This window comes from Quercus suber, unplaced genomic scaffold (genome assembly GCF_002906115.3).
Source record: "Quercus suber isolate HL8 unplaced genomic scaffold, Cork oak 2.0 scaffold_53, whole genome shotgun sequence".
Classification (NCBI taxonomy): domain Eukaryota; kingdom Viridiplantae; phylum Streptophyta; class Magnoliopsida; order Fagales; family Fagaceae; genus Quercus; species Quercus suber.
This window is the reverse complement of record NW_027069518.1, coordinates 904,375-926,711: the sequence shown is the minus strand read 5'-3', so window position 1 is coordinate 926,711 and position 22,337 is coordinate 904,375. Positions and strand designations below refer to the sequence as shown.

The window sequence follows — 22,337 nt, the reverse complement described above, 5'->3', positions numbered from 1 at the left end:
ATCCAGTGAAAATTTCCTCAAGGTTTGTATGGAGTGACTTTGGAAGTGGAATGGCTTCAATGACGTTCTTTTATAGAGGTGGACAACATCAACTACAAGATAAAGTAAAAGAAAATAAAATCAAAAGAAGCCCATCAAGAAAATAGAGTTGGGATTCTCAAGTATTGTTGGCTACACTCATACAGCCGGATGGATATGGCATTCAATGATTCAAGAAAAAGTTGCAGTGAAACGCTAACATAAAGAGTTAAAACACCACCTGTCAGTGTCACCACATCAATTTCTTACAGATTAGAGATTACTTCCATGCAAATGTAAGACAGCGTCTACTTGAAAAATAAGACTGGATAACATGGAAATAAGTATTCATTCAAATTAATCCACAACTGAAGAATTCTTTCCAACAAAAAAAACAATTAAAATCCTTCCTCTCTCACTTAAAAAATGCGCTAAAAACACACATACTACCACCTAAAGCAAATATTCTGATAAACTAAAGAGTACAGGGATTCAATATTATGAGAGCAGCGCATTTTCAATTATCCGCAATGGTAACCTCAACCTCCACGCCAGGTTCAATTGTAATGGAGGTAATCTGCTTAACAACTTCTGGGGAGCTGAAGAGGTCAATAACTCGCTTGTGGATACGAAGTTCAAATCTATCCCAAGTGTTGGTACCTGCAAAATCAAAACAAAGAGTTAACAATAATTTCAAAAAAAGAATTAAACTTCACCACTAAACATCTTTCTTAATAGCTATGTGACTACGTCTATAATAGCAACTAGCAAATAGGATTCCATCATGAGCACAAGATAGCTGGCCTACAAGGCTACACCTATAAAACAAAATAATTATTTTATTTTCCAGGCAACAATGAAATAAGGTATAGGATTGATCAGAAGCAATAATCCATGGCAAATATATTTGAGCCCCTAGGTCTTTCCTATCAAACTATATATAAAAAGATTATATGATGGGAAAATGTTAAAACGGGTCATAGGTGTGATATAGAGATACTGAAGAGTACAATAAGTTGCACAAAATCCAGCTGAAGATCAGTCTAGGGTTGAGTCACAAGGAACCATAAGCAGCATTTGAATCACATGCTAATTTTATAGGTAAACTTCAATTAGTTTCATGGAGAAAGTATTAATGGTATAGCTTCAAAGCTTGTCACCAGTTTGTTCTCTACAAGCCTCAAAATCAAAGGCAAAAAAATAAGGATCATTTTTTTTGGATAAGTAGTAAGGATTATTATTATTATTTTTATTTTTTACATACATCATGAGACACACTACTCAACCCAAACCTTACAAGGGTTAACCTTTGGATCTCTACCTGATGCCTTTTGATTTTGATACAAAACCCCTATGGAATGCCACTAACAATTTCACCCTTCTTTCAATTCTAATGCCCACCTTCCTTAAAAGTTCTTGCAAGGGGCACTAGCTAATATACCAACTTAAAATATAAGAATGCTTAAAATTGAATTACATAGGATTATCAAATGAATATTGGTAAACAATGGCGATGATATATTTGTCAAGGCAATCAACTGAATACTACAGTAAGATATAGAAATATACCTTCACCGCAAGGGGACTTCCTGGTGGTGATGTGCAGAACCTTAGTGGGGATTCTCACTGGGCCCTTAACCCTCAACATCTTGTCCTTGGCACCACGAACCAAATCCGTACAAACTATCAATAAAAAAATAAAATAGAATAAAAGGTCATACCATCAGCTTAGTACTCTTGTTCCAACTTCAAACATACCCAAGATGCTAAACAGGTTTAAACTCTCACATAAAAACCAAACAAAATCAGCTTAGAACTGACTCAAAAGTTAAACCCAAATAAAAAAAATCATGGCCAAAAACAGATACTAACATACAAGGTATTAAAATTACAAGGACTGATAACATTCAATAATAAAATGCCAAATGGGTCATATCAGTATAACAATTACAAAACAAATTCATTTCAAAACACATACTACATGAAACTAAACCAATCAAATAAAACAGAATTAACTCAGAAAACCCAATTAAAAAAAAAATTAAAAAATTAAAAAAGCTAAAACCTGATACTAACATATAAGATCATAAAAACTCAAATATATCATATATCAGTACAAGAATTATAAACATATTCATCTCAAAACACTAAGAATGTTTCATCTCTGAAACTAAACCGTTGCCATAACCATATTAGTATTATTATTATTGTCTAATCACCATTTTCATCATATGGGTCAAAGCAGATTAGAACTAAAAAAACAAAAACAAAATAAATGCAAAAAAAAAAAAAAATAGTTCTTGCAAGGGGCACTAGCTAATATACCAACTTAAAATATAAGAATGCTTAAAATTGAATTACATAGGATTATCAAATGAATATTGGTAAACAATGGCGATGATATATTTGTCAAGGCAATCAACTGAATACTACAGTAAGATATAGAAATATACCTTCACCGCAAGGGGACTTCCTGGTGGTGATGTGCAGAACCTTAGTGGGGATTCTCACTGGGCCCTTAACCCTCAACATCTTGTCCTTGGCACCACGAACCAAATCCGTACAAACTATCAATAAAAAAATAAAATAGAATAAAAGGTCATACCATCAGCTTAGTACTCTTGTTCCAACTTCAAACATACCCAAGATGCTAAACAGGTTTAAACTCTCACATAAAAACCAAACAAAATCAGCTTAGAACTGACTCAAAAGTTAAACCCAAATAAAAAAAATCATGGCCAAAAACAGATACTAACATACAAGGTATTAAAATTACAAGGACTGATAACATTCAATAATAAAATGCCAAATGGGTCATATCAGTATAACAATTACAAAACAAATTCATTTCAAAACACATACTACATGAAACTAAACCAATCAAATAAAACAGAATTAACTCAGAAAACCCAATTAAAAAAAAAATTAAAAAATTAAAAAAGCTAAAACCTGATACTAACATATAAGATCATAAAAACTCAAATATATCATATATCAGTACAAGAATTATAAACATATTCATCTCAAAACACTAAGAATGTTTCATCTCTGAAACTAAACCGTTGCCATAACCATATTAGTATTATTATTATTGTCTAATCACCATTTTCATCATATGGGTCAAAGCAGATTAGAACTAAAAAAACAAAAACAAAATAAATGCAAAAAAAAAAAAAAAGGTTTTTTGGGGTACCCTTCTCGAGATTCTTGACACTTTTTGAGGTCAGGGTTATCCTGATCTTGTGAATTTGTTCCGGACCTTCATCCGCACCCAACTGCTTCGCCGGCTTCAATGCGTACGCCATTGTTTCTTTGCTTCCTTTCCCTGAAAAACAAATACCAATAAAAAAAAAAGACTTATTTCTCATCATCTTTCATCGATTCAAAAGCATCATCATCGCATCACGGTAGAAATAAATCTAACCCAAGAGGCTCTTTTTGATACCTTGAGCTGAGCGTGGAGGCTGGAAGTAGGGGCGGCCGGCCTCTATAGCTCTTTCTCAGAGAACAGGAACAGGAAGGAAGTGGAAATCGATGTGTAACTCTTTCTTATAAGCGGGTTAGGTTCAATGGGCTTTTTAACCCAGCCCAAAGGCAAATTTTTAATGGTTAGATTTTTTTTTTTTTTAGATGATTTAAACATTAAAGGTCTAAATTAAAAATAACAAAAAATGTCACTTTAGGTACAAACCTCTTGCAGTTTTCTAATGGATTTGCAAGAGGTTTAGAGGTTGTTTGGATTTGTGGGTTTTTATCACTTGTCTACCAAAATAAGTGGGTCCCATGGAGAAGGTCTTGTTTGGATGGGTTTTGAGGTTTTGTTTCCATCATTCAATTCTCTCCAAACTGGGTAATGAATTATTAAAAACAAAAACAAGTTTTAGGTGTTTTTGAGTTACAAAAACAAAGTAATGGGTGGCAATTTCTTAAATACCCTTACATCAGCAAGCTCCACAGTCAAAGAAGAGTCAAATTCGCAACTCCTTTTCGTACTCCCCACGATCATTTATTCTTTCTTTCTTTCTTTTGATAATCTAGGTGATGTGTGATGCTCAAAGAGCTATTTATTTTAATTTATTAGTATTTAATTTTGCAAGGTAATTGTATTTTTGGTCAATTGTATATTGTTTTTAGGTCCTAGTATTTAAGTAGGTTTATTATCAGTATTTTTGTTAAAATCAGGGTTATTTTTTGTAATTCATTAAGTAATATTTCGTTCAGTTTGAATTAAGGTTTTGTAGTCTATACGAGCACAATAATGTACTCCTATCAAAGGAATATTATTTTGATAAATAAAATTTATGTTGAAATTGTCTTTATGGTCTAGTGTCAATTCTAACCTTAGGTGGTGTGTTTTTTTTTTTTTTTGCTTGGTGATTTATTTTCCTATTACAAAATTCTGGCTTGTCCTACATCAAATTTTGTACCCCAGTAAAAATTGGGTCCATTTGAAGCTATTGAAGCATTGCTGGTCAAGCCAAAACCAGAAAAGATTAAAAGTAAAAAAAAAAAACCCTTTGCCCCATTGTTTTTCTACCACAAAAACAACAGAGAGAGAGAAGAGCCTGCCACTGTCATTCACACCACACTGCCGCCAGCAACCCATCAACAACCTGCACAGCCTGATCCACCAAAAGGTCAGGTCGCTTACCTCTGATGACCTTAGTTGAAAATTTCAAGCTCCTCAAAGCCACCGCCACACACTGCTGTTGTACAAGCGTCCATAGTGAGGCCAATTGACACAAAAAAGTCCTTCAGTTCCCATTGTCCCTTCTCGATGCTGTGCCACAGACTTGCCCCCTGTTGTGCCACTGCAATCCCACTAGCAGCTTTTGGTCTTGCACAACACCGCCAAGCCATGGAGGAAATCTCAGAAGGAAATTGATAGCACACCCCATTTGAGTGCCTCCTGCCTCTTTAGCATATGACGAGTTCTGGTTTTGTACCGGCGTAATTTAAATTTTAGGAGTAAAGCTTTAATTTATTTATTATATAAGTGTATTTATTATGAGAGAATTAAATTTGTAGTTAAAAGAGCTGCTTGGAGGTATGCATGATTGTTCAATCTAGGTTGGGTCAATCTAGGTTGGGTCCTATCCTCTTGACAATCCATATCACACAGTTTTCTTCTATGAGTTAGTACACTATCATTTTTTGTTAGTTATGAATTCATGTAAAAGTGTGATTGCAATTATCATATTATTAATTATTTTAAAATATTTATTATTTATTAAAATTTTAAATTTATTAAAAAAAAAAAAAAAAAAGCTTCGATTTTTTTTTAACCATTTCATTTTTCTTATCCATTCAACTAGGTATTAGTATGGTACACATACTATACGTACACAAACGTTAAATCAAAAGACTTGCTGCTATTGATTTCCCTAGATTTCACATTAAGAACCAAACAGGATTCCATCTAATAACACCTAGAGCGAAATTTTCAGATATATTTCTAGTAGCACCTAGCAAACTTTGCAGATATATTTCTAGTAATACACTAATACCTAGTAAACAATATATATTTCGGTATTCATTAGAGGGAAAGAATTAGATGGTCCCCTAATGAAACCTAGCGAACCTCACAGCGAACTTTGCAGGATTCCCCCTTATTAGCAAGATATATTTCAGCTGCAAAGTTTGCTTTAGGTTATAATTTAAACTGCAACAACCATAGTTACCAATGGATACTGAGAGCACCCACACTAGATGTGGGATATGTGCCAAATGCTAAATATTTGGCACATATCCCACACCAAACTCAATTTTAGCCCATTTAATAGACGTGAAATATGTTATTTTTTTTGCAACATTAAACAATACCGTGGCAAAGGTACGGAATGCATGGGGTAAAATTTTTTTTCTTTTAATGTGTAGATTGTGTTGATGAGTTGTAATAAATATTATTTTAATATATAATAAATATTATTTTAATGTATATAATTGAATTATAAAATATCTGATAAATGAGATGTTATAAAATGATGTGGTAAAATAATAAAGTAAGCCATTGGTGTGGTAAAATAGCATAATTTTTAGTAGAACATCTGCTTCGAATGCTCTGATATCTGATTCTGACGTGAGCAAAACTATAAAAATTATAACAGCAAAATATTGGGAAGGAATCACAGCCTCTGCAACAAAACAAAACATACTTAGGACAAGGTAAGGTTCTTACGCATCTCAAATTGGACAACTCTTTCAAAATAACCCCATTTTCAAACGCTGAAAAATAAGTTATATATCAAACGGGCACATATATATAAAGTTATAGCACACAAGCTAAATGGTATTTAGAATCAAATATGTCAATAAACATTCAAACATCACAACTGAATAATGACAATAAAAAACCCCTCTTCTCTTTTACTTCAAAATTGTGCTAAAAAACAGACTGCCACCAATCAAAGTTGAGGCATATGTTCTGGGATAACAGTGCAACATAAGACAAATATTTCTACCAAACTAACGATATTAGAAAAGCAATAACATTGAAGTATGCCATGTTTAAGAGTCGGCAATAGTTACTTCCACCTCCACACCAGGCTCAATCGTAATGGAGGTAATCTGCTTAACAACATCTGGGGAGCTAAACAGGTCGATAACACGCTTGTGGATACGAAGTTCAAATCTATCCCAAGTGTTGGTACCTACAAACCAGAAACGAAAAGAATTCACAATAATATTCATACAAGGAAATGAACGCCACAAAAACATCTTTCATAATAGATACATTTCTAATAACACCTAGCAAACAAGATTCCATCTGCTATTCAGATTTATTATGCATGTGCACGACATATCAGGCCTACAGCCATTAAATTGTTCATTTAATTCATTCAGGCAACAATGAAACAAGGTATAGTATGATTGAAACGCAACAACCCATGGCATTCTTAAGGGAAAGCATTAAAAGGGGTGATAAGTGTGATATACAGACACTGAAGAATACAATGAGTTGGCGCAAAATCCAACTGAAGATTAATCCAGAATTAAGTCACAAGGAACCTTGGCATACCACTTAAACATAAATATAACCAACACCTGTAGATCAATGACATAAATTGTTAAATTACAGACTAATTTTATAGGTTGACTTCAATTTTTAGTTCAAAATGAAAACAACAATTAGGGGCATTCAGTTGTGTGGCATGCTGAGTATTGAGGCTATAGCTTCAAACTTTCGAAGTATGTTTTTTCAGTTTATTCTATACAAGATTCAAAATCAAAGAGATAAGGACAGACAAACACATTTTATGTACATCAAGAGAATACTCAACCCAAACCCCACAAGAGTTAACTTTCCAACCTCTCCCTGCTGCCTTAAGATTCTGGTACAAAACCAATATGGGACACCACTAACAATTTCATTTTCTTTCGATTCCAATGCTCACATTCATTACAGGTTCACTAAGGAACTAGCTAAAACATAGGATTATCAATTGAATAAAAGTACAGTAAGAAATTAAAAATTGGGATCATTTTTTTATTTTTACGTACATCTTGAGACAGACAACTCAACCCAAACCATACAAAGGTTAACTTTTGGATCTCTACCTGCTCCCTTTTGATTGTGACATAAAACCCCTATGGAACACCACTAGCTAATATACCAACCTAAAATATAGGCATGCTTAAAATTGAATTGGATAGGATTATCAAATGAATATTGGTAAACAATGGTGATGATATATTTGTGAAGGCAATCAATTGAATCCTACATTAAGACATAGAAAATATACCTTCACCACAAGGGGACTTCCTGGTGGTGATGTGCAGAACCTTGGTGGGGATTCTCACTGGGCCCTTAACCCTCAACATCTTATCCTTGGCGCCGCGAACCAAATCAGCACAAACTATCAATAAAACATAAAAAATAAAAACCATCAGTCAAAATGTTGCGTTATTATTCTTGTTCTAAACAGATCTAAGATGCTAAAAAGGTTTAAAACCTCATATATAAACCAATTAAAATCAAATCAGAACTGACTAAGAAAAAAAATCATAGCTAAAAACTGATACAAACATATAACACTGAAAATCATTAATAATACCATTTGTGAAACTAAACCATTTCCATAAACAACTAAACAAATCAGATTTGACTCAGAAAACGCACGCTAAAAAAATGAAAATACCTGATACTAACATACAAGATTTAACAAAAATTCACACATACTCTAAGAATGTTTCATCTCTGAAACTAAACCATACTCAGATCCACATTATAATTGTTTAATCACCATTTTCATCATATGGGTCTACGCAGATTAGAACCAAAAATCCAAAACAAAAAAACAAAAGCAAGAAAGAAAGTAATTTGGAGGTACCCTTTTCAATGTTTTTAACATTCTTTGAAGTGAGAGTGATCCTGATTTTGTGAATTTGTTCCTCGCCACCATCTGGACCCAGCTGCTTCGCGGGTTTCACAGCATAAGGAGGAGCAGCCATCTTTCAGAGCTTTTTTTTTCTCTGCAAAATACCAATCACAAATAAACAAAAAGAGCTAAACCCATATTTGATATTGCACAGAGAGAGAGAGAGAGAGAGAGAGAGCGAACTTGAGAGTTGAGAGAGCTGGAGATGGCGGCGGCTCTTTTCACAGAGAATGCAAAATGGGGATTCGAAGAAACATACGGTTATACTTATATATGTGTGTGAGAGTTTGTTAGGTTTAGGGTTTTAAGGTTTTTTTTTTTTTTTTTGGGTGGGTTGGGTTTTTAGAAGGCTGGGCTGTTTTTAGCTAGCTAGCTAGCCCAAATAATTGATGAGGTGGGTTTAAAACATAAATTGGATTTTTTTTTTCCTTTTTTTTTTTTTTTTTTTTTTTGGAGGGAGGAAAATAAATTTGTTTTGAGAAAGCAAAAATGTTTCGGAAAACCTATAAATAAAGGTAAGATTTCGAAATGAAGTTGTTGTAATTAGTAGTATTTTTTGAAACTTTTTATTGTTGGTAAAGATATTTCAAAATTTCTTTAGGAAAGCATAAATGAGCATGTTATGAAAGTGTAAGTAATATGCAATGCATGTATACAAATATTTTATTACAAATATATATACTTTATCAAACACAAACTTGATGCTTCAGTTTTGAGTTGTTGGTGTTACAGCATGTAAGCTATCAATGATAGTTCATTTGAGTTGATAGAGGCTGTTAGAAATAAAAACTTGCAGCGGAATATAAGTAATCAGTTTTTTGGCATACCTCTTTTGGCCTAAACCGATAATTACACAAGAGTTTTAAGATTGTTCTACGTTGTCTAGAGCTAGCCTCCACGCAAACCAACTATTCAAACATGTTCTAAATTTCAATTTGTATAATCCACAAACCAAAAACATTTCTTCAACGGTGTTACACACTGCTAGAGTGATGCAAACATAACCCACAACCTAAGAGCCTCACAACACTCTGTAAACACAATGAGAAATGTAGAATTCGTTCACTGTTCAATGGGTATCACTCTTGGTGTTTATATACACACTACTCCATTAATACTGAGTGGGATAGTCGACTTAGTGAGATAGAGTAACGGTCCAAACCATTACTCCACAACTCTTGAATGTTACAATTGTCCTAAAGTATACAGAAGGACATGCCCACTTTAGGTGTCCATCCATATTCTTTTCAATTTCTAACATCTCCCACTCATCCACTGTAGGCATAGCCCTATTATACATCTCTCAATATGTTTCTCAGTGCATTCATACTGGCAAATAGGTTGTGCGACCGTCGAGCACACCTGAAAAAACATATTTGGGAGTACTATACTAAATCTTATACCAAGACCAGCTTAGCAACATCCCTAAAGTGTCTCGTTATGCCCTAGACATATATTAACACATCAAATCAAGCGTCTCTTACCCCTTTTGAGTTTAATACTCAGACTTCTGCTTGATCATCATAACTATCTAGATGTACTCACGATTATTTCGCTACCTTAAGCACTATAACCTATCGACAATGAGTACAAATATAAGGATGTGTTAAAAAAAAAAATAGTCTTCCCTTTGCACTTATGTCCTTTAACTTTGGTCTAATCGCTTTCCCAGCAATGTTCCTTTAGACCGAATCCAACATGGCCACAGGTAACATGCCAAAGTAGTAGACATCAAAACCTCAGGTTCATGACATAGTCAAAAGTAACAATGGCATAAGTATGATCTTAATGAAAGATCTATAGGACTCACACAGTGAAGAAGCAAGGATTTATTCTCTCACCTCTACTTTTGGTCAAGCAAGCACATATAGTATGAAATATATGCTACAGGGGAGTTCTCTTAAGTAAGAGCATATGTCTTAACTCAATACACTGTACAAATCTTAGTATAGTCGCTACTCAAGTGCCTAATTCGAGTCCTTTATTTGCTTGCCACCTTAAGCATCAAATTAAGATCTCACATTTGGCTAACCACAGGCTACATGGATCATGGGCTTTCCATGTACAGTCTAATTAAAATAAATATATTCTATACCTCATCTTAGTTCCAACTAAGGCAACATATGTTTGTTTCAACCATCTATATATGTTAAAAAAATAGTCTTCCCTTTGCACTTATGTCCTTTAACTTTGGTCCAATCGCTTTCCCAGCAATGTCCCTTTAGACAAAATCCAACATGGCCATAGGTAACATGCCAAAGTAGTAGACATCAAAACCTCAGGTTCATGACATAGTCAAAAGTAACAAGGGCATAAGTAGGATCTTAATGAAAGATTTGTAGGACTCACACGGTGAAGAAGCAAGGATTTATTCTCTCACCTCTACTTTTGGTTGAGCAAGCACATGTAGTATGAAATACATGCTACGGGGGAGTTCTCTTAAGTAAGAGCGTATGTTTTAACTCAATACACCATACAAATCTTAGTATAGTCGCTACTCAAGTGCCTAATTCGAGTCCTTTATTTGCTTGCCATCTTAAGCATCAAATTAAGGTCTCGCATCTAGCTAACCACAAGCTACATGGATCATAGGCTTTCCATGTACAGTCTAATTAAAATAAATATATTCTATACCTCATCTTAGTTCCAACTAAGGCGACATCTGTTTGTTTCAACCATCTATATATGCTACGTATGTTAAGATTAGTGCCCTTAAATCCTATTGTATGATGTTATATATGTTATTATATATGACTTAATGTTATGATTAATAAGTTGCTTTATTAATATCTAAAATGATGGTAATATGAATATTTTGACATTATCATATAGTCCATGAGATGCATAGTATGTGATTTATGTGAAAAATCACAAAAGATATAAATCACAAGTTCTTTGTAAACTTAGAATTTTAATTCATAGTCAGTGATAAAATTGGGTATTTCTTTTGTGAAGACTATAACATATCAATTAAGATGATTTGTCTTGATCATGGAAGTGGAAACTTCTAGTTGATATGTTGATATGTTTTAAGAGTTAAGACATATTGAACTGGACCACTGTGAGATTTATTATTCTCCTAACAACTGTCAATTGAATAATAAATCTCACGACTTATATTTACATGAACTCTTAATACTGAGAGAATAATTGACCTGATCATGAAGTGTAGGTTACTTTGATATATCAGGAGAGAGATCTAAAGTAACGGTCAAAACTTTAGTATGTTGGGCAGCCACATTTAGTATTAATAGAACATATATTCTCAAGATGGAATTCATAATATCTTAACGGAGATACAAAATATTCCCTTAAGATAAGTTTAATGAGTTTGTTATTCAAAATGTTAGGCCTAACTACTTTAGTAAATAGTTACTAAAGTATATATTTATGAAATTAGATTTCATAAATATATGATGAATAACTTAAAGGATTAAACCAAGTACTCAAGGATTAAGATGTAATAATCTACAGAATGGTAGTCTACATTTATGACTTTGTGTTACTACGAATATTTTATGAAAGGGTTGCATGTACAATAAAGTTATGGGATATAATTTATTAATAAGGCTTAGAGTACAATTATATTTATATAGTGGTATTAAATATAATTAATGGTAACTTTGGACTTGTCAAGAGTTAAGAGAAAAGTCCAAGGCTCATTGGAGCTAGTATTTTATTTGTTTCCTTTTGGTCCCACTCCAAGCCACATATTAGAGCCCAATTAAAAAGGTCTAAAAGACTAGTCCAATTAGATAATCAGTTATAAGGAGAAAAAAACATATAGAATTTAGAAAAGAACATGAAATAGTATGTATGTGAGGGTTAGACACTTTCTCATTCTCTCTTGAACAAATTCATATAACTGATTGAGAGATCACACTTCTTGGGCATTGGTGGAATTGAAGTGAAAATTAAAAGTATTCCTAAGTACTTCTAATATTTGTTTTGAAATTCATCACACTAAGGTACACTATTTTATTCTTGTATTCTAAAATTTACATAGTACAAGTTATCAATGGCAAACGAAGTAAATCCATTAATTTTTCACTGCGTATGTTTTGTATGCGATACAAACATGTATTTTTCCATCAACATAAGTATTAAATGACACAATGTCTCATCTCTGCTCACTACTCAAGTGCCAAAGGCGATCACTTGTGTAAGTGAGCTGACCTAAGTCTGCCGACATACCTTTCATATCACAGAACTCATCATATGGTATATGTGTGTGTAAATATACATATAATTAAATAAATAACATCATATGTATTTAAAACAAAATATCCCAAAAAGTACAATAAATGGTAACTAAAAACAACATATCATCATATTCTACGTAGCCCTAAACTCCTAACATGAGCCTGAAAGACATCCATTCCTATAGGCTTTGTTAGTGGATTAGCAATCATGAGGCTTGTAAAAATGTGTTTTAGAATCACTTTATTATGAGAAACCATGTCTCAAATGTAATGATATCGTATATCAATATGTTTGGTTCTACCATGATACTTAGAGTTTTTAGCATAGGCAAGTGCTGTCATGCTATTACAATGTACCGTAACGGGATCCGAGGCATCCTTCACAACCTCAAGATTCTAAAAGAACCTCCTCAACCAAACTGCTTCTTGAACAGCTACTAAACATGCTACATACTTTGCTTCCATAGTTGATAATGCTATATAGGGTTGTTTCTTGCTACTCCAAGTGATGGCGCCATTATTTAGCAAGAAAGCATACCCAGATGTAGATTTGCGTTCATCTAGGTTACTACCTCAATCAGTAACAAGATCACATTGGTGTTGTTCAGTGCTTCCCTCATTGGGTTTACTCAACGAATGAGTTAGAGTTTCTAGGACTTCTTGCTCATTCAGCACATACTAGATTTTGTGGTGCCAAATATTGTAATTTTCACTATCCAGTTTCTCTCATTTATTGAGATCAGCAACTATATCTTTGGAAGCTATTTCACTACAAAATTTCACAAATGGGACATTACACACACATTTCAAAAATTTTGGCGTTCGATCTAAAATAAACTTAGATAATCAGCACATGTTGCAAGATCGAAAATTTACTAAGCTTCTTAATCATCTCTTGCGCCACTAATGTTTATTACTAAGCTTAATTTTAATCTATTCGTGCAAAATTATGTATGGGAGATAACGCAACTCAACCATACTCCCACTATTCTATATTTCATATTTACAAAAAATATGTATTAAAAACAATTCACCAATTTTATCATTAACTATTAAGCCAAACATGCTATTACAATTTAAACTCATGAGAACAATTCATATAGGCATCTCATTATTTCACTAAGAAATAATTATTTCTTTGTCGCGTTAAATATAATATTTAACGTTGTGTAAATATACCATATTTCACTAAGAAATAATAATGGAATTAAATAATTTACAAAATTAAATCAATTCCATATCATTGAAGCATATACCTTTTATGTTTCATGAGAAATAAATGCTAGGCTTGTATAGTATACGTTTCAATGAAATGGGTTGTACTCTACCCGTAGTGGATACCACCGGTTGGTTGGTATAGAGAGAAATTTGAATCCATCCTACTCAAATCCATAGATTACACACAGATTATGGAAGAGTATTTGGGGATTACAAACTCCTCAAAAGGTCAAGCATTTGATATGGAGCGCAACACATGATGCTATACCTACTTTATGTAATTTATGGAAAAGAAAGGGGGTGAACTTTACTCAATGCCTAAGGTGTCAAACAGACAGTGAAGATACAGTGCATGCCCTATGGAGTTGCCCAGCTTTGTATGCCTTATGGGAGGGTAGTACGATTCTGAGGTACAAGTTCAACTCTTTCAGTGACTTAATAGGGATGCTGTGTATGTTGAAAGAATAGGTAGATTTGAATTTATTGGCAATAATGTTCTGGCTGATTTGGTGTAAAAGAAATGCAGATAGATGTGGAGAAAAATCTTTGGAGACTTTAGGCATTAGGGACTGAGCTAATACTATTTTGCTGGAGTTCTTGGCAGCACAACGCCCTTAGAATGGCCCCAACACGGCCTCAGCCAGAGCAGTGAGATGGATACTACCCATTCTGCATCACTATAAAACTAATTTTGATGGAGCTTACTTTAAGGCCGAAGGAACAGCGGGTCTCGGAGTGGTGATCTAGGATAATGCAGGTGCAGTCCTACATGCTTTAGCACAAAGAATAGATATGCCCATCTCAGTAGCAACAGTGGAGGCAATGGCATGTCGTCGAGCTATGATCTTTGCCAAAGAAGTAGGTGTTCTGAACTGCATTTTTGAGGGAGACACAGAGGTAATCATTAGAGCAATTCAAACTTCAGATTCATCACATCCGGAGAATGGACATGTGATTGAAGTCATCCTCTAGCTATTTGATGATTTTTATTCTTGTATTTTCTCTCATGTAAAGCGAATAGGCAATTCAGTTGCCCATTATCTTGCTAGATCATCAAAGATAGGTAGTGAAGTGCAGGTTTGGCACTATTCAATTCCTGATGATATAGCCCCCCTGGTTACACGAGACTCTTTGTAGTTTTTTGCCTTCTTATTCAATAGTACAAGACCTCATGGTCTATTTCCTCCAAAAAAAAAAAAAAAAATGAAATAATTGGATGGATTAAATACAATTTTAATCCAAATAAATTATTGCAAATATATCACTGACCATGATATGGAATTGGTCATGTACTTACGTGTTTTTTTTTTTTTTTAATAAATAATGGTGAAACAGATGCAGTAGGATTAGGCATAAAACAAAAAAATTCACAGGAAACAAGGATCCCAAAAGTGGCACATGGACCCATTGTACAGTGCATGCTAAAAGTAACTGAGTAAATACAAACAATATTTAGGTAATAAACTATTGCGGGACCCCTTTTTGTTTTTATTTTATTTGCTACCACTCTAGCTCTTTCGGCAAGAGAAAGACACGTGATGTGTAGGTTGTCTTCAACCTTCATCCTTTCGACTTCTTTCAGTAAAAAACAAGTTTTAGACTGAAACGTTAAAAATTTATATCTTTTTTCATTTCAAATCCGTTTTTGACATACCATATACCGAATTAAAGCTTATAACATATAGATTCATAATATGAAATCATATTTTTCAAATAAAAAACATATAAGAGCAGTTTTGTCCTTAAAGTTTCAGTGTTCTAAGTTTTGTTAAACTATATCTCATGGCACACTTAGAGATTTGCTATGAAACTTAAGGTAAACAACATATATTAATTTCAAGGCATGAAATGCTCAAAGTCAAAACTTGCCATTGAAGACCATGTGAAGTGCATAGAAATTCATAGCATATCTCAGAAGAATAAAATGCATTAAGAACTAATCATATATGCCTATGACATCGAGAACAACAACAAATGCTCTGATACCAATGTTAGAAATAGAAACTTGCAACGGAATATAAGTAATCAGTTTTTCGGCATACCTTTCTTGGCCTAAACCGATGATCACACAAGAGATTTGAGATTGTTCTACGCTGTCTAGAGCCAGCCTCCACGCAAACCAGTTATTCAAACACATTCTAAATTCCAGTTTGTATAATCCACAAACCAAAAACGTTTCTCCGACAGTATTGCACACTACTAGAGTGATGCAAACATAACTCACAACCTTAAGAGCCTCACAGCACTCTGTAAACACTATGAGAAATGTAGAATTCGATCACTGTTCAATGGGTACCACTCTTGATGTTTATATACACACCACTCCATTAATATTGAGTGGGATAGTGGACTTAGAGGGGTAGAGTAACGGTCCAAACCATTACTCCATAACTCTTGAATGTTACAATTGTTTTGAGGTATATAGAAGGACATGCCCACTTTGGGTGTCTATCCATATTCTTTTCAGTTTCTAACAGAAGCACTACACATTTCACATGAGAGCAAAAGGAGGTTTCTGGAATTATTTAAAATAACAAGTTTATGTAATTGAGTAAATAGACTAATAATAATAATATCAACAACAACGAGGTTATGTTAATTTTTTTATAAAAAAAATTTATCATTGAGTTAAAATATATTAAATATAAACCATGATGTTATAGGTAGAGTTCGACTTTATCAAAAGTGAGCATGAACTATCACCAAATGTTGTAGGTCATCAAAACCAACGTACATAGTAGATTGTTTGGCACCTAATTTTGCGTGTGCGCACACTTATTGGCTTTCCAATATATGTGATCAAAGCTTTATTGAAGAAGGTCCTCAAGAGACTCCTATTTTTTTTTTTTTTTTGACAAAGATGATAGAAGGTCCTCAAGAGACGTGGTCCACCATTCCACTAAGGGCACGCTTGGTAGACTGTAATAGACACTGTAATGTAATAGATATTTCTATGACATAACTATTCGGCTGTTTGGTTATATTTTTATTACAATGAATAGTTATTCCTTATGAATAGCTATTCTTCAAAATGAGGAATAACTATTCTTTATCAAAAGTACTGAATATCTATTCCTTCACCTTATGTAATACTTTTAAATTTTTTTTTTCTTTCTAAAAAGCCATTAGTTGCCACACCTTCAAAATGAAAGAAAATAAAATTTCTTTGTTGTTAATTATTAGCTTTATTTTAAACACCCTAAAATAAGTGTATTTTAGGAAATTTGACTTAAAAATGATTTAATTACACATTCTTTTTATACTCTATTAAATTATGGATGCATATTTGATCGGTGCAAAACTGCAAGTGCACAGTATTGTAGTTTTATAGTAAAGTGATGAGAAGAGTATCGTCCTCAGGGATTGGTAACTTACTTTTGACAAATACCAAAATTATGCTAATCTCGATTTTATCTAGAGAAGTCACTAAGTTTTTTTTTGGTAATTGGAATTTAAAATAAAATCAATTTAAAGAAAATACGCAGAGGAAAAAAAAATGTTGCTCAAAAATCAAATTAATGGGAAGAAAACTTCTAGGAAATCAATTTCACCTAATCCCTCACTATGCTTTACTCATCTAGCTAATTGAATTTAATTCTCTCTGTTTGTTAGCAATCTCTAAACTCATCCAAAAGCCTCTTTCGATAATCAATTGGAAACATTCTTGTTCATCATTATACACAAGAGTATGCACTTTAATAAAGTAAGAAAGCATTAAGACTAACGATTTAAATACTACATAGGTTTATACAAGTCTTTCGATCTCTATATTTACCTATGCTGAAGTATTCAAGATCTATCCTATAATGCCCTCTTTCAACAGCAAATCACAAGATCAAAATCATCTAATTAATGGTCAGTTAGTTAGAAGCAATAAGCTTAGAATAAGTCAGACAAACATGAAGAGAATTAATTCAAATTAACATAGAAAAGCAAGCATAGTTCAGAACTAGATTACATCATTTTCCTAGAATAAAGAAAATTTAGTTCATGCTAAAAATTAAATTCAACATAAACGAATTCACCATAATTTTTCTGAGAAGATTGGAAGGAAAATGAACGCTAAAAATCTCCTTTCAGTCTCCGCACCTTCAACTTCTCCACTTCTTCTTCAACGTCCTTTTTCATGTTTTTTTTCTCCCTGCGTTTTTAAAGGCTAGCCCAAAACTTGTTGCAGCCGAAAAGCCCACTTAATCTCTCCGTTTCGTGCGTGCCTCTGTCAAGATGAAGTCAAACCGCCTGCCTCAAAACCAAGAGGGAGCCGCTTTTCATGCCAATTCTGAAGCCAAAAAGAAATCTTCCTTCAGCCTCCATTCATCCAAAACCCAATATTCTCTCTAGCTGCTTCACGTCTTTTCTATTTGAATAAATCTTCATTTAAATTTGAGAGTTCTTAGATGATATGCTTCTAAAATTTTGGATCTTCATTTTCTTCAAATTTGCAATAAAATTTAAATAACAATAATGAAGTCTAAAATCAGCAAAAATAAATAAAATTTGACTAAAGTTTAAAGTTGAGAAGTGATAAATTATATTAAATTATGCAAGTCATTAATATTCAGAATTCTATTCCTAAATGGTCGCCAAACTAATGAATAGTAATATTTATTATATTCTAACTTAATGTATTCCTTGTAATACTTATTCTCATTCCCGTGTAATAATCATTACAGTGTACCAAACATGCCCTAAAAGACTCCCATCTATTTGAAATTGCTAAGTTAAATTTTTTTTTAAAACATAAATTAACTATTAACTCAGCAATTTTAAACAAATGAGAGCCTTTTAGTAGAATGATAGGCAAATGACATAATCCACCAAAGGACTATATAATTTTTCCCTCAAGAGACTCCTACTACTACTACTACTATTATTATTACTAATCGCTAACCCGTGCGATGCACGAGATAGTTAAATAAAAGAACAATTAACCAACATCACGTTAAGGTAAAAGAATTAGTGAGAGACTGATTTGCCCACTAAGAATTTTAAAGAAAAAAAGATTGATATAATAAAATCTAAGAAATTTAGTAATAGAAAATTGGGTTAATAATATGCATATTATAGACATTTTGCTAGTAAGGGTTTTAAAAAAAAAAAAAATAGATCTATCATAATTAAATAAAATACAATTATATTTTTCTATAGTTTAGAAGTGTTGTCTAACGTAGAATGTTATCGGGTTGTAAAAAAGATTTTTATAAAATGTTAATACCATATATACATATATATATATATATATGCTTATATTGTCAATGTCTCTGCATTGTAGGTGCATAATTACTGAAACCTACAAAGTAATTTACAATTCTTAAATTAATAAAGCAAAATTCTCAAAAGTAATATATATATGCACACACTCAAAACTGATATAAACTACAAAGATATAAACAAATCTTATTTAGTTGTAGTAATAACAATATAAATAATTCAAAACATGGAACATTATTAAATTGATAACACGTAATTCCATTATCTTATCTTTTACATTGAATCCAAACAAATAATTAATTGAAATTAATCCAAACAAATAATTAATCAACCAAAAATCAAAGCTTTAATTAAGAAAACAAAAAATCACATGAACCCAAATAAAAATTCTCAATAAAGTAAAAACATATAAGGTAAAGAATTAAAATCAAACTACTAAGACGCAAATACCAAAAACCCAAAAACATAAAGCTTCCAAATTTTATAGAATCCCCAAATTCTACTTCAGAACCAAACAAAACCCTTCAAATTCAAAAAATTTATATATAATATACCTAATAAAAATTTACCATACCTTGGGCTGGAAAACATAGGTTGCAGCTTTGATTTTTCTTCAAAAAATAGAGATGCTTCCTCTGCCATATACAATACAAAATAATTATTAGAAATTTCAACCCAAAAACTTTTTAAACCCACAAAAACACTATCAAAATATAGAGATTAGCCCAAATACTTAGAAGAAAATAAATTCTAAACATAACAAAATAATAAGATAGAATGAAAAATTCAGGCACATATGAAAGCAAATAAAAAAGACAAAACCTGCGTTTTTTTTTTTTTTTTTTTTTTTTTTTTTTACGTGAGTCTCTCTCCTTCTTATTTATTTATTTTTTTTTAATTTTAAAGTGAAGTTAAATTTAGGGTTTTGAGATGGTAATTGCTAGGGTTTTCAGGAGAGAAGAGAGAGTCCTACCAGGAGTCTTAACAATATAAACAATTCAAAACATGGAATATTATCAAATTTATAACACCAAATTCCATTATCTTTTACGTTGAATCCAAACAAATAATTAATTGAAATTAATCCAAACAAATAATTAATCAACCAAAAATCAAAACTTTAATTAATAAAAAAAAATCACATGAACCCAAATAAAAATTCTTAATAAAGCAAGAACATATAAGGTAAAGAATTAAGATCAATCTACTGAGACGCAAATACCAAAAACCCCAAAACTTGAAACTTCCAAATTTTATAGAATCCCCAAATTCTACTTCAAAACCAAACAAAACCCTTCAAATTCAAAAAATTCATATATAATATACCAAATAAAAATTTACCACAACTTAAGCTGGAAGACATAGGTTGCAGTTTTGATTTTTCTCCAAAAAATAGAGATACTTCATCTGCCATATACAATATAAAATAATTATTAGAAATTTCAACCCAAAACCAAACCCATAAAAACACTATCAAAGTATAGAGATTAACCCAAATACTTAGAAGAAAATCAATTCTAAACATAATAAAACAATAAGATAGAATGAAAATTTCAGGCACATATGAAAGCAAATAAAAAAGTCAAAACTTACGTTTTTTTTTATTTTTTTTATTTTTACGTGAGTCTCTCTCCTTATTTTTTTAATCTTAAAGTGAAGTTAAGTTTAGGATTTTGAGATGGTAATTGCTAGGGTTTTAAGGAGAGAAGAGAGAGTCCTACCAGGAGTCTCTCTCTTTTTTCTTAATTCTAAAGTTTTTTTTTTTTTTTTTTTTTTTTTTTTTATGTGAGTTTTTTTTTTTTTTTTTTTGGGAAACCTAAAGTGAGTCATTTTTTTTAAAAAAAATTCTAACGTGAGGTTCAATTTTAAATTATATATAGATATTAATAATGATGTGATAAGCTTTGGAGAGGCCAACAAAATATATCTAATAGAGTTTTACTTAAACTAAACTATTGTAACACTAATAAATATAAGAAGATATAAAACCTAGAATAAAAAGAATCTAAAATAAAAAGAAAAAGAAAATAATGGTGACGTGAAAAATTGTGGGAGCTTTAAAGGCTTCAATTTTTATATATATATATATATATATTTTTTTTTTAATTCTAACGTGTTATGTGAGTTTTTTTTTTTTTTGAAACCTAAAGTGAGTCATTTTTAAAAAAAAAAAAAATTCTAACTTGAGGTTCAATTTTAAATTATATATAGATAATAATAATGATGTGATAAGCTTTTGAGAGACCAACAAAATATATCTAATAGAGTTTTACTTAAACTAAACTATTGTAACACTAATAAATATAAGAAGATATAAAACCTAGAATAAAAAGAATCTAAAATAAAAAGAAAAAGAAAATAATTGTGACATGAAAAATTGTGAGAGCTTTAAAAGCTTCGGTTTTATATATATATATATTATTATTATTTTGTTTCTTTTATAGTCTTTTCTATGTTTAAATAAAACTTCCATTCAATGCTTTTATGTATTAGATGAGACACTAAACTAATTCATGATTATTTTAAGATACATGTCATACACTAGTGTACATTGAGGCGATACCCTATTATCATTATTATCCAAAATGACAGAAGAGAAGAAAAAAAAATTATCATTGGATACAGCATGTTACTATTCTATTTAAGCACGTTATAATTTAGCATGGAAAAATTAATAACAATTATTAGAAAAATTATAAAATTACATGTGAGTTACCTTGATTTGAAAATTAAGTATTACGCGGATCTCTAGAGATCCGCGTAATAGAGGTACGGTACCCTGCACATAAATGTAAATATTTTAAAATATTCCTATCATTTTTGATTTTTTTTAGTCCTTCGTTATATTATTTTATCATTCGCAAAGCTATTGATAAAAATAAATAAATAATCGTAATCATTAGTTAAAAAAATAAATAAAAAGACATTATTATTACCATTATCATCAAGATTTAATATTCAATGCTTTCTACCTATTCAGTCAAAAAAAAAAAAAAAAATCAATGCCAAAGTCCCCTCTTTAATCCCATTAAATTAAAAAATTAAAAAAGCCAAAATCCCCTCTTCGGACCCAAGAATAATTTATTCCCCCGAAATACAAAAGGAGAAAAAAAAAGAAAAGAAACTCAACATCAAACTATAGCTGTCCTCTTTGATAGTTCTGCTCTCACGATGGCATTGTTAAAACAATGTCATTTTATTATTCAATTAACAAATTTACCAGTCACTCTGAATTTTCAATCAATTATTTTTAAGTAACAAAATCTCATAAAGAGGGGCAATCGCATGAGTGTAAGATTTTAAAAAGATT

General features: G+C 31.8%; 1 protein-coding gene, 1 long non-coding RNA gene and 1 other non-coding gene across 3 annotated transcripts; all 3 read right to left on the bottom strand.

The window, feature by feature from the left end:
* Positions 1-327: 327 nt before the first annotated feature.
* LOC136066961 (uncharacterized) lies at positions 328-2,303 on the bottom strand. The gene is made up of 2 exons (XR_010628486.1): positions 1,588-2,303; positions 328-678 (listed from the first exon to the last, which is right to left on the bottom strand). It is a non-coding gene; the product is annotated as an uncharacterized LOC136066961 (long non-coding RNA).
* Positions 2,304-2,512: 209 nt separating this feature from the next.
* Positions 2,513-3,587, bottom strand: LOC112033422 (uncharacterized). Its single transcript, XR_010628485.1, has 3 exons — positions 3,464-3,587; positions 3,212-3,343; positions 2,513-2,585 (listed from the first exon to the last, which is right to left on the bottom strand). It is a non-coding gene; the product is annotated as an uncharacterized LOC112033422 (transcript).
* Positions 3,588-6,358: 2,771 nt separating this feature from the next.
* On the bottom strand, positions 6,359-8,709 carry LOC112033410 (small ribosomal subunit protein uS10y). Its single transcript, XM_024066180.2, has 4 exons — positions 8,580-8,709; positions 8,349-8,490; positions 7,761-7,874; positions 6,359-6,668 (listed from the first exon to the last, which is right to left on the bottom strand). Exons 2-4 carry the CDS (start codon positions 8,467-8,469, stop codon positions 6,526-6,528), a joined length of 378 nt encoding a protein of 125 aa, XP_023921948.1. The 5' UTR covers positions 8,470-8,490; positions 8,580-8,709; the 3' UTR covers positions 6,359-6,525.
* Positions 8,710-22,337: the final 13,628 nt, after the last annotated feature.